Raw genomic sequence first — 13,742 nt, 5'->3', positions numbered from 1 at the left:
CTCCCACAACTCAAATAAAGCCTAAATGAGAGAAGGAAATAGCTCAGTGGCTAATGGGGGCAAAGGAGCTGCTTCCCCCCATCTCAAGTCACATAGCCTCTACAAACAGAGCTGTGAAGGGAAAAGAGGAGGCCACAACATACACATATTCCTTCTAACGTCTAAGAACTGAAGCTTCCTTAATCCTCGCAAAGAGCTAGAGAGAAACCGCATGTGGTGTGCAGCAGCTGGGTAAGTATGAATTGCCAGAACCATAGGAAACAATGCCATAAGAAGAAAAAGGAAAGTTCCTAATAAATTAGGCCCATAAATCCTTAACCAGCTCCATATTCACTTTGGAGGTGTATTAACATGTCTTATATCTGAACATTGTATATCAATCTAATCATCTTACCTTTCCATCTCTTGAATAGAATCAGCAGTAGTCTCTCTGTATTGTGGAACGCTGTCATTCATATCCATGCAGACTTTGCCAACAAATGCTCGTTGACCAAATTTATCTGTTGAGATGCATAAGAAAATAAAACTCAGCCTCGCTCACCCTCTACAAAAGCTTCTGACACAGCCAGTATTGAAATCAAAATAGCAAATTACACCCCAGACAGCTTCATTTAAGAATGAACAAAATTTACACTTTTTTCTTCAACTTTAAGTTGGGACCATCCATGAGATTTCTGGAGCCAAAAAGGAAAGACAAGAAAAAAAATTTCTAAATAGGAACTCTCCTCTTCCATACTAGCACCCAACTTTGTAAGTGTTATAATTGAGGACTCCATTACAGCTGTTTAACCATAACCAGAATTCATAATGGTACTATATGAAGGAAATCACTGGGAAGCAGAGGATGAGAAATGTCTCCTGGCAGGGAGAAACACATGCATCAAAGTCCAGTAACTGAAGCAAGTGAGAACCTGGAACTGAGAAAAGGCATGAAGATCTGAGAAAAGCTCTTCTACTTAAGAGAGAGGAAGGAGGATTATAACCTGCCTCCCACATGAGTTTGTCTGGAGAAAATCATCAGAGTTACTTCTAACCCTCTCCTTGAGATCTATCAGTATTAGGATTCAAAATTCATGTGTAAAATTTAAAAGGAATACATGTAATATTAATTTCTAAGCATTTAAATGTATTTCCACATTAGATCCCTTTTAATGTCTGAGTGCAAAAACAGACAAACTAGAAAATTATTGATGGAAACTGAGATTTTCATTAAATCACCCTCCTTCAGGAGCTGAGCTTTGAGATACCCTGCAAGTATCGCAAAACTTACAAACGCTTGTAACAGTGGAAGGAAAGAAGGGATAAGATCCTGATGCAACTCCCACTGCTCTGGTTTTGAAGGGTGTGTGGAGATTTTTGATGCTGATTTTCAACTGAAACTTGAGAGTTGCAGGAAATTAAAGTACTGACTGTACCTCTTGTCATTCAGCCCTTTAATCCTCAAACTGTTAAAGTATGGAAGGAGCACAGAACTATAGCTGAAGAGCAACTCCAGCATACCTAACTCAAGTTCAGCCAGCTGCTGACTTGGAAATGAAGAATAGCAGAGAGAGAGCGTAGGAGAAAGATAAATGAATGGGGGTAACTGGACTGGATTTTGGGGACATGGTGTGAGAGAGAAAATGAATAAAAAGAATGAACAGAGGGACAGATCCTTAGCTAATCTAAAATGCCTAAGCTCTGTTTGCTTCAACTAACGTAGTCTGTAGAACATCCTTCAAAACTCATTCTTGTAGTCTTACCTATAATTTCAGCTAGGAGAAGAGAAGTATCTGTGTAAATTGTTGCAAAGTAGCAAGCTGTAGTGGTGCCATTCTTCAGAGTTCGTCTCTATAAAAAGAAACCAATTTCAACTGTCTGGAAAAAAAAGTGGCCAAGCTGCCAAAACGCAGAACAGGTCGTCAGTGATTTCAAACTGCAAGAACATTTAGTTATTGCAAAATTCAACAGAAGTTGCAGTGAAGTGGAAAGGTAAAATATAGCTTTTTAATTTTATAATAGCTTTTTAAAATGTGAATATTAATAAATACAAAAATTCCTCTTTCAAAGCCAAACAGGTTTATAACAACGGTTAAACCCATGGAAATCCGCCTTCAATTCCCTCAGTCAAACTAGTAGCAAATTCTGATTTACATCTAACTCAAATTAAATTTAGAAATACAAACAACCAGTCATCTAAGTTACCCCCTAGTTTGGAATAACTCTCCGATTTTCCCAGTGGAGCACTGTTTATCTAACATTAGCAAAGCAAGGTTTTGGGGAAAAAGTAATGACTTTCATTTGGCCACCTGATGTGGCTAGGAATAATAGGCTCTCAGGTACACAAACCCTTCTTCACTCCTGAATGCAATTTAACAAAATTCAAGGTAAAAGCAAGCTGAGAACAATTGCTTAGAGCTTAATCTAATTATTTTTTTAATTACACAATTTGAAAGGAGAAGGTGACTGATACCTGTTCATACTACTTCGGAAGACAAAGCAGTAAATACCCATAAAATATGAAGAGTCGTTTAAAGTTATATTAAGTCATGATGTCATTTATAGCTTCATTTTATCTTGGGACCAATGCATACCACATTGACTACCTATCCACCATAAAGACTTAAATTACTTCTTTGTTTCCTAGTTACACTGTAATTTGAGAATCTTATTTTTTTTAATGAGACAGCAGTAGCCCATGGCCATCCGATACAACTTTGAGAATGGCTAGAGCTAATTACTTCATAAATATGAAGCCAAGCTCTGTCTTTTCCCTACAATGTTCAAATTAAAGCCATTAATTAAAAATATATCTTCAAGTGTGCCTAAAATGAGTCTCAAAATAATAATTTCACTACTGAGACAAACCACCTTTATCATTTTTAGCTTTTAAAAGCCAACATTCTCTTATTCTGTATTTGTAACTTAATTGTCAAATGAAATCTAAAACCATTTTGTTCCACTTATGTTTGTCAGCATAAAGCATTGGCGTTTCTAAAATTTGAGGAACAACAGGACATTTCAGCTGAAATTCTGCCAAGTTTCAACTGATTCAATTCTGATTACTTTAAGTAAGCATAGGAAGCTTTTTGGAAATACAGTATCAATTTGAAAAAAAATCACTGTTTTATTTCCAATATATGAGGACATTTTTCATACCAATGCCATTCTTTAATCCTCTTTAACTCTTACTCAATTTTGGCCTCGATTTATGTGAAAACGAGATCCACAGTACTATTCCAAATTGTGTGAAAGATTACTTCTACTTATCTTTTAATTTACCACCCATCTCCTTGTTTCTGTATCACAAGCTAGATGGTATAACTTTTAATCTACCTCACCCAGACCAGTTGTTTTATGTACTTTTATCTTATTCCTCATATATCACTATCCACCAAGCAGACCAGCTCTTTCCAGTCTCTCTTCCTACATTTTTCCTACCTTTAATCTTCATCCTTTTCCATCACCACTGCTTTCTGAGCTCCTCCTGCTTTTTGAGCTCTGCAGGAAATATTCAATGCAATATTGCAGAACTGATTTATAAAAATCCTTTACACATTCAAACATCTTTTACCTTTCTTGGACCATAGCTGCACAACTTTTTTAAACTGATGGCAATTATGTCTAAGTCACATCTAAAGTCATGCAGTCTTCCAACTTAATTAAGACTGGAGAAACTCTGACAAGGTGGCTTTCAGAATATTTTTCACCAAAGAGCTGGGCTGAAAATATAAGCTATACAGATAGCTAGATTCAGTTCTGATACACTCAGCCATGAAGTATTATGGACTTACTAGTAATCTGCATAGCTGGGCGTGAAGACACTTTCCTGACATTGTCCTATTTGATATATGTGGGGAAGAAGCTAACTACTGTGTTCAAACTCCTCCAACTAATTTCCAGTTTTCACTCACTCTTTTCCACGTGTTATTAAATATGTGCCACAGTAAGCACTGACCAACTGATCTCACCCATTCTGAACTGATGGAGACAGTAACAGGATGTTGAAGAACACTTCTGGAAGGTGAGATAATCTCTGTTTTTTATCACTGAAGTCCTATGTGTTGGTTGCTAGAGTTCATGACCCAGCTGCTCATAAGTGTTCTTATTACACCAGACTGCAGAAGGTCATTCTTTAGAGTCTGTGTGGCAAGAAGAGTATAACTAGTTGTTTCAGACCCATAAGGTTGTGACTTTGACAACACATGTTGTCACAGTACTAGACAAATGCAAGTCAACTTATGCTGGCCAGGTCAACTAATCCAGTGAAGATGTATCAGCCTACTTATTAAAGGATATATTTCAGTTATAGGTCAGAATCAGTACTCTGAAATCTGACCTAGCTGCTAATTGTTCTTCAAGTGGAATTTGACCTTTAAGTCTTTATATTGCTTAGAACAAGCCTACTTCAAAACAGTCCTTCTCTACTTACACCACAAATATCATCCAAAGACTTCAGCTAAAGCCCCCATGATGAAATGAATTCCTGCTACAGCTCAGCTGTATAAATTGCTTCCTCAACTTGTCCAGAACACCCCAAATCTGTTAACTGGGAGAAGCTTCTTCTCTGTCCTGTAGTCTTTGTCAAAGACATGCTCATAATACAGGTCTTTTGTGTAGAGAGGCAAATATCCTCTGGATTTTTTTTTTTTTTAACTGTACTTGATTATTTCTGAACTGAGGTTATCAGCACAAGCCAGCTTTACTACCTCTGACAGCAACCTTAGGTATTAGTCAATGTACCTGGATATCAGAAAAGATGATAAACAAGATAGTTCTTAGAAATATGATTAAATGAACTGTCCTATCAGCAACCAAGGAACAAGATGGGAACTAGTAAGGGACAGTCTTAGCTGGCAATTAGAACGGTGGCTATATGATATTAAAACATACTCTATTTCTCCCAACCTTCTGAAAACATATATGTATTTCACAAATATGAAGGCAATCAAATAAGCAAAAGACATCTGCAATACTTACAACAACTCTGGTGTACACTTCTTCTGCAAAATCACTGTCTTTGTATTTGGCTTCCGTTGGGAATGTGTAGGTAGTTAACCACTGCAAAAGAGGTAGATCTACTCTTGTACCAGCAAATGAATACTGAGGTGCATGAATGTGTGTATCAACCAATCCTGGCATGAAGAATTCACTAGGCAAAGAAAAGAAAACCATAATAGTCCAAAATTTCAAATAACTTTTCTAAGTTAGTAATTTTGCTTCAACAGGATGCTTGAATGAAAATTACCAGAGAAAATAGCCAGCACTGATAAATCTCATTCTTTCAGCATCAGTGTGTCCACCCCTACTGACCCCTAAGCTCTAACCGTATGAAGCAATTGACTGATAACTTTATATAGTCTTATATGTAGCTGGCAGAGAGGAAAACAATCTGGGACTAGAAGTTAATAAAGGAGCATGATGAATCCAATTAACTGCAACATTTACCAAGGGCAGATATCAATAAATAAAGCCAGGCTGACTTCACAATAACTAAAATTACTCCACGGTAGAATATACCTGAACAAGAGAAGAATCGGGCCCACTCTTGCTTTCTAGGATAGCTATATTTTGGATGCCTTTAGTTGCCAGATTATTATATTTACAATACTGTAACTTTCTACATCCCAGTTTTCCTCTACATTACACATGTGTCTATACATATAATCAATCAGTGAAATAAAAGGTTTAAGGGAAGAAGAGTCACTGTGTCTACAAATGCAGATGAAGATGTTGATAAAATAATCTCTGTTTGGTGTTTTGATAGCAAAGATACAGTTACAACGAAACTGTAATGTACTTCATTGTCATGCAGTATTCATGCAATAACAGGGATGAGAGTATCAACATTATCAGGAAATCACTGTAATTATTTTGTTGTGTGCTGGAACTCCATACAGTATTAAATTTCTCTCACTCCTCCTGCCTTCTCCCTGGCTACTGAGGTAACAGTGATTTCTTCTTTTTATAAATCTCCCTTTTCCTATGTGCTAGAAATACTGAAAGATCCTTCTCAATCTTATGCACATTCCCAGTGCCTTCCATTTTTCCCAGGCTATTTCAAATGAAGAAGAAAACATCTCATGATTCATGTGTTCTGTATGATCAGTGTTCCAACAAAGCCTACAGACGTTTTAACAACTGAGCACTAAAATGATGCTGCAGCACTAGACTTTAAGCCACTAGCTGGTTACAGTCGTGCTACTGTGTGTAAAGCACAGTAGGTACAATCCAAAAACATTTCATTTCACCTGAAGGGTGGGGGATTTCACTGGCTGAAGAGAAAAGAAATATGCTTGCTGCAGTACAAGTAGAAATGCAAGCCTCTATGTTTAGAGGATTTAAATTCTCTGATTTTTTATTTTTTATTATTTATTATTTTTATTATTTTAGTTTTTATTAGAGAGGGTGTCAAGGCCCAAACTATTTAGTCCGGTATCTGCAACATTAATGCTTCCCACATTTATTAAGTGTAGAGTTTCCAGATAGCACCTACTGTTGCAGCCCACTGCTAGCAACATGGACATAGAATGTAATCCCAAGAAAGAATATCATTTACTTTTGTATGAACAGCAGAGGTCATATATAAAAACTATACAAAACATATAAACATATAAAAACATATAAAACATATATAAAAAAATGCTATGTTTATATAGCATTTTGCTCTGTGCAGTATGAATCAGCCAGCACAATTCACTGATGGCTGTGATCCCAACCCAAGGAATGCCAAAAGCCTACAGACTGTTCACACTCCACGCCTAATCCAAGACGCTTGCATCTTGGATTAAGAGTTCTCATGGAACTGAAAGGAAGTTTTGCCCATGAGACTGGATTGGTAGTGTGTTCTGTGACTAAATTTGTTCACATAGACTCACATTACTTCACTCAGGACAAACTGCATTTGCTGAAATTAATCCAAACCAAACACATACTGATTACTCAGTTCTCTTATGTCAGATGTTTTGAATCCCCACTTCTTAGCCAGTTGCTCTTGCTGATCATTTTGCTCCAAAAACACAATCTAAAAGAAAGAAAAAAATAGTTACATACTTTAAATAGGCATCTTACATCAGCTTTATATGAAAGCAAAGTAACAGTCATTATCTTACACCAGATTTTACAAGCTTACTACAAAAGAATTAGGTTTGTATTGAAATACTTGTTCTACCTGACTATCAAGTATGATTGTGAAATACCTACTTATAAACCAGAGAACAACCAAACCCACTTGGTAATTTCTTGTAAAAAAAAGAATTAGTTCACTCTGAACTGATACATTGGCAGAACTGCACAGGGAGACTTCAGTATCCGCTGGTGTTTCTGTACAGTACCATGATGCTAGCAGTAAGGGAGTTCTTGATGTAAGTATGTGACAGCCTTAATGGAATGTAATTACAGTATTTAAAAACAGAGGGGTCAAATTAATTGCTTCGTTTATGACTGTCTTGCACTGAGCTAAGTATTTTCTAATTTTTCATTCATGTCATTAATATAGCTTTTTATTTTTTTAACTGTCTAGGAGGATGAAATAAATTGAGTGAGAAAATGCAAATAATTTTTTAACTTTACCAAATGGACTAGAAGCATGCCTAAGATTTTTATTTATTTCAAAAGCCTACAATACTAAAGCCTAATTTGTCCCCATGTGACTTCTACAGGACAGAAATTCTACAGCTGCTAAATTCCTGTTGCCAGCTCACAATTTTAGTATGCTCGTTGTTCATTTTTAAATTTCATGGTGTTTTCATCTACATCATGATTCTCAGCAGATGACCTCTAAACTATTTCTCTCATCTGGCAACACCAGGCCTGACAATTCTTCAAGAAACAAAGAGTAGGGAGTCTAAGGATGCAGGAATAATCATTAGAAACCATAAAAACAATCAAACAACTATGATTTTTATTTATTTGTTTTAGGACACTTGCCAGAGACTCCAGCAGGATCAGATTTCCATCACATTTCATAGAGTAGAGGAAGACTCCCTGATCACAGACTTTATATTCTGGGCTTTCGAAACTCTAAGTTCTTGCCTAACCATAATTTTTGCCTGAAACCATCTTAAGGTCTTCTAACTCCCTTGGTATGGTCCTGACAATCTTGTTCCTCTAAGCTTAAGGGAATAATCTCACTGCTACAGGCATCTTACTGCTTCTATAAAAATTCCCAGATTGAGGATCTGTATCACCTTCATGATGGCAGTTTCTAAGGCAGCAATTAAAAAAAACATGTAAAGGCAAGATTAACTAGTTGTAAAAAACAATAAGAAGGAACTTAGGATGAAGATCAAAAGGAACAGAAGAACACTGTTTAGCATATTTAGCAGCTATTTACACTGCTGTTTTGTTATATCTGCATTATACTACCTTTTCTACTTTCTATTTTTTTATATAAGGGAACATAAATAAAGGCTATTTACTAAACTGCAGACAATAAAAAGATTTTGGCTGCCTAGTTTTTTAAGTGCAGGTATGGCTTTTTTGATTATATTACATTCTCTTAAGAGTAGACATTATAAAACTTTTAGTCAGAAAAAAAATAGTTAATACCATACCACTCAAGTGAATACATATTAGCAATAATTGCAAAAATATTTGTAGTCCATTAGTATTTCACATAAAGCAGTACATCTCTTCTTTTAAAGAGGAATATTTAGACTCTTCAGCCAGTTCAATTAGTTATATACCTGCAAAAGGATTAGAATACAGACCTACTGAAATTTCTGATGAGCAATAAAGAAAATGTCACTCAGATACCAAAGTCAAAATGGATGCAGAATGACTAATGTTAGAGCTGCTGAACAAAAAAAAAGAGAGAGAGAGAGGGAAAGAGAGCGAGAGTGAGACATGAAATACCAGATGGCAAAAGCTGGAAACAGACGTTGCCATGGAAAAAAGTGGATATTATATACTTAGGGCTCAAATAAATGAAACATTTAAATCATGGAGGAATTAAGAAAATATGTTTCAGGGGAGCTGAACACATGAAACAAATCCTAAACCTGACACCTGTTCCATTATTGTCAAATGTGGTAAATCAGCTAGTTATCTATGCTCTTTTCAAACTTAACAAACTTGGTTTTGTTTATTCTTAACCCCTTCCCAAGAGAACTGCTTGGTCATCCAAGAGATAATCCCCATTGCTTTAGGAGGCATTTGTCCTGGCCACTTTTTTAACCTTGAGTGCTTTAAGTTCTCTGAGGTCCCAGCCTTGGACATTTTCCCGAGTGACTGCTTGTACATTCAAGGATAACTGCCCTGCTACACTAGGAACCAGACCTTCAAATTAGTTCTGGACCATAACACCGTAACAGCAAGGGCAAACTCTATGCCAGAGTAACCAAAGACTGAGAAAAGCGCACAGGCAAGGCTAAGACCTTCAGCTTATGGAGGAGGAAGCCAAGGGCAACAACCAGCTCTTGGGGCTAGGCATGTCACAGAGAGCAGGTAGATTGATGGGTGCTAACGTCAGTACCCAAACACTTTGACCAGTTCTGATGTGGACTTCAGTGTCACTCCTGCGATGGGGCTAAAGGATTCAAAGATGATGAATTGAGATCTCCCTACCCTGGTGCCCAGCTCAGCCCTTTTTTATTCCAAGAGATGCTCAAACCCCTGCTACAACCCGTGGCTTCTCTAGTCAAATATGCATGCACTACAGTGAAACCTGAATGCCTTCAATCATCACCTTGTAAATAACTTGGCTACCCTAAGAGTGGAAAGTGAATGATACCGGCCAAAGGAACATGCCTTTTTTGGATCTAGCAGTGCCTGTAATTATATTGTGTCTGACCACAAGGCCCCAAAATGAACATAAGTATATGCTTCATGTTTCTCTCCCCTCCCACATCCTTCTCATCCTGTCTAACCCCACAATTACTAGCTGCCAGCAGTAACATGTAGCTCTCTTCTGTCACTGACCATGATGGATGTCCTATTTTTGGCCTCACAGGGTTGCTGCCACTGTTTAATGATGCTACCGTGTTCAGGAATTTTGCTATTAAAGACACGATGTCCATCACTTGTCTGATTCCTCAAACTGGAAAATGAGTCTAGATGAAAGACAGGATCATTTATTAGACATGTGTGCCGAATGAACAGCCCAACAACCTGCTGAGAAGGACCAAGCAATGACCACCACATGGATGCTGGTGCCTTGCTGCCTCCCTCTGTACAGCCACAACTGCAACCAAGTGCAACATGTGTCCCCGGCTATCCTAGCTGGCTTAAGCCAAACACCTATGCTTGGCAATACTTTTCAATGACAACTCATTTTTAATTTGACCCTATTTTCTTTACCCTGAATGATACTATTTCTTCTAAAAGCAATTCCTCAAGAACCGTACCACACTGCAACTGTTCAATAAAACCTAGGTTTTGTTAACTTCTGATAACTCGGGTCTCATACCTGACATTGTTTCCTTTTCTAAAATTGCCTTTTCAACTACTGGCAAAGCACAGAGGACCAACACTTTGGTCTCAGGCCTTTACCAGCCAAATATGCCCATGCTGGACTGTGCAGTGTTACCATGCACTAATTTTGAGGAGAGACCAAGACACATACTAGGGAACGGCATCTGCCCACTCACAAAAAGCTCACTGTTCACCCTGTAAGAGACCACGCAGTATTTTCCCATGACAGAGTCAGCAACACGAGGTACCAGAACTATACCTGTCTAGTTAAATTTAGCTCTTTGGGAGTAATACTGAAATAGTTTTGGTGTATATTTGGACAACAAAGCAATTTTCTACCCATCTTGTCCCTGTAGCACCAGTGATTCTAATGCAAATTCCGTATGAGCTAAAGCTACAGGTAATAGGCCAAATGGTACCAAAATTCATTGCACTGGAATAGTACAATTGCAAGAATTTGTATTAAAAAGAGAAGAAACTCCTTGTTACTCCCTTCTGGTAGGAATTTTCTTCTTGGCTAAGTGTTTTACCAGAAAATAATTTTTTAAACTACTCCGTGGGAATGTGCCAGTTTATGCAGAGAAAAGAATACCCGGCGAATCCTAGGAGACAGGGAGCGAGCGGCAGACTGAGAGCACAAATCACTAGGCTACAGCCTATTAAGGTGTCTGTTTTTTCAAGAAGATCTTTAAAGGTCTTGATTTCCCAAGGACACAGAGCAGTGATTCTTCCCCAGAAAGTTCTATTAGAGAGCTGGACAGGGCAAGTTTCTGCCCCCTGCTCTTGAATCACAGAAACCAAACCCTTTATTCATTCAGCTCCTCGGTTTTTTAGTTAAAAAATCAGCTGATACATAGCTTTTTAAGGTATTATTCACCTCCCCTAAGTCAAGATATAGATTTTCATAGACTTTGCAGCCTTGTACCTTGCATTCCTATGGCTCCTCAGGCGCCATAGGAGTCACAAGCCATCTGGAAACAGGCCCTCACTGTATGGATGGTGAAAGCAAACATTTTAAGGGGTCCAAAATTCAAAGTGTGCTTTATGCATCTTCCAAATGCTACTGAAGCCTGACAAAGCTGTTTAGCTACCAAAAAGAAAAAACATGGAATGTAATTTCTGATAATATACAGGGTATATATGGGGTAGCTGTATAGCTTAACGCGTCTCCAGGGAATTGCCAGCCGACTTACACAACGTGCCCCGTGAAACAGCGACACGGTTACCAGGAGGATGCAGCTTCCCCACGAGCACCACTGCGACCTGCAACGCTCACTTTAAACTTCGCTCACCGCCCTAACGAGCCCAACCGTGACCGCTGACCTCCGTAACTCTACGGGCTGACTCCGTGCCTTCTCTCGTGACAAGAGGGGGGAAAAAAAGATGCCTCAAAAGGCGGCGGATGGGGGTAGAAGGCATACTGCAGCTATTAAAAAAAAGCGTGCTACTTTGACATTTATTATCGAGAATGAAAAATCCACCGGCAAAACTGAAAGAAAGGCTTGCGGTCCAGATGCACCGGTGTTCTGAAAATTTAAAGCACTTCAAGAGCCGGTTTCGGCTCGCTGCCGAGAGGCAGCGCAGAGGTACCAGTAACTCCAACTCCTCCGGCCCGCGAAATCCTCCCTCCCCGTGCAGCCAGCATGCTTTTTAAGGGAGAATCTTCACTTTTCTCCCCGAGGAGCTGCCGTAAGCGCGAATGAGGCGACCCCCGCCCCTCACCCGCCGGCGGACGCGGATCTGAGGCCGAAAACGCGCTTTCCGGCCAGGAGCAGCGCAGCGGCACGGCGCGGGGCGAGCGCCGCGCCCGGTGCGCTGCCGTCGCCCGGCGGCCACGCGCGGGGCCTCCCAGCGTCCCGCTTTCGCCGAGGCGCCCCGCGCTGCCCCCTCGGCGCGGCACGGCGCGGCCCCCGGGAAAACCCAGGCGCCCTGCGCAGACCCCCGAGCCCTGCCCTCCATGTTGCGCGTGCCCCCCCCGCGCGCCTCGCGCCCTCCATCTTGCGCCCCCCGCCCCGCCGGCCCCGGCTCACTTTCCCGCTCTCGTCCACCCCCAGCAGGTGGCCGTGGAGGACCTCCATGGGCGCGGCGCGGCGGGAGTGCACGAAGGTGCCCCTGAAGACGTGGGCGAGCGGCGGGGGCTGCGGGGAGCCCATCGCGGCGCCGCGGCTGGCGACGCTGCCAGCTGCCACCCAGCGGGCTGCTGCCTCTCGGCGTCTCTCGGCACCCGGAGCAGCTTCCTGGACCTGTCACCATCTCCCCACCCCTTCCCCCGCGGCGGCTCTCCCCGCGGGGGGTGGTTCCCGTCGCGGGAGGGCTCCTCCCGCCGGGCGGCCGCCCCCGTGTGTCCGCGGGGCCTGGCGGGGCGGCGGCGGGCGGCGCCGGCCCGGGGCTGCCTCCGAGGCGCAAAAAAGTGCCGGCAACCAGGGGAAATGGGCCGGCTCGGTGTGTGCGGGACGAGGGGGGCCAGGCCTCGCCCTCTGCCCAGGGCCAGCGCCTCGCCTGGCCGCCGGGCCCCTGCCCGGCCTGCATCCACGACCCTGCACCATGTGGGGCCGCGGCACGCTGCCCAGGAGTTTTTGGTTTCACGATTTATTTATTTATTTATTTATTCCTCTAGAGCCTGCACAGCAGCCCGCTGTCTTCCAGCCTGGCGGGAAGTGAAACAAGCTTCCATCCCCTCTGGAAACACCAAAATTCGAATAACACAAGGCCCGAGTTTTACTGTGGCGTGCCTGGCACGCGGTTTTACTGAAGCGAAACGCCGCTGTCTAGTTCTACACGTTGCCAAAGTAGCGGTAATTATCCAACTACCAAAGTGTAAAGAACAAAGGGAAAAACAGTACTTTTGCATATTTCCTCCTCGTGAAAGACAATGTATTGTCCCATTAATAACATGTTTTCTCAGAATAGAAGATAGCTTGCCATGGACCTTGTCATGCCGTAACATATGTTTTTAATAAATTTCTTTCATTTACAAAATAAGGAGTGGCAGATTTGCAAGAAATAGTTCTTGGGAAGACTGTCAGCTACAGAAGCAGCATCAATGGTGCCTTCTGGGCATTTCTGAAGTTTTTCTGGAAGACCCAATTAGATGGCTCACAATAGTTAGCATATCCAGTAACTAATTTTTACAACTAAACCTAAGGTTGTAACCAGCTTCAAGAGCTTTATTTCCGCATGCCTTTGGTTAGACTTGTAACTGCAGCTGTTGCCCCATACCTTAGATGTTATTGGACAATTTCAGGAGAATAGACCTAGTTTTAAAATACTATGATCTTTAAATGTGTATTTGGGGATGGTAGTTCCTGTTCCATTTATCTATTCTGCTGTGCTCAGTACTTAAAGATAAA

General features: G+C 41.0%; 1 protein-coding gene across 1 annotated transcript in view; it reads right to left on the bottom strand.

The window, feature by feature from the left end:
• LOC112981857 (guanine deaminase) overlaps nucleotides 1–12,724 on the bottom strand; it is a 32,763-nt gene extending 20,039 nt beyond the window's left edge. The window contains 6 exon segments of the mRNA XM_026097822.2: nucleotides 395–500; nucleotides 1,743–1,830; nucleotides 4,960–5,131; nucleotides 6,915–7,003; nucleotides 12,423–12,567; nucleotides 12,569–12,724. Of these exon segments, the coding sequence (XP_025953607.2) occupies nucleotides 395–500; nucleotides 1,743–1,830; nucleotides 4,960–5,131; nucleotides 6,915–7,003; nucleotides 12,423–12,567; nucleotides 12,569–12,645 (677 nt within the window). The 5' untranslated portion in view covers nucleotides 12,646–12,724.
• Nucleotides 12,725–13,742: the final 1,018 nt, after the last annotated feature.

The sequence above is a fragment of the Dromaius novaehollandiae genome, chromosome Z (assembly GCF_036370855.1).
Source record: "Dromaius novaehollandiae isolate bDroNov1 chromosome Z, bDroNov1.hap1, whole genome shotgun sequence".
Taxonomy (NCBI): Eukaryota; Metazoa; Chordata; class Aves; order Casuariiformes; family Dromaiidae; genus Dromaius; species Dromaius novaehollandiae.
The sequence above is the reverse complement of the archived record's forward strand: the minus strand, read 5'-3'. Positions and strand labels throughout refer to the sequence as shown.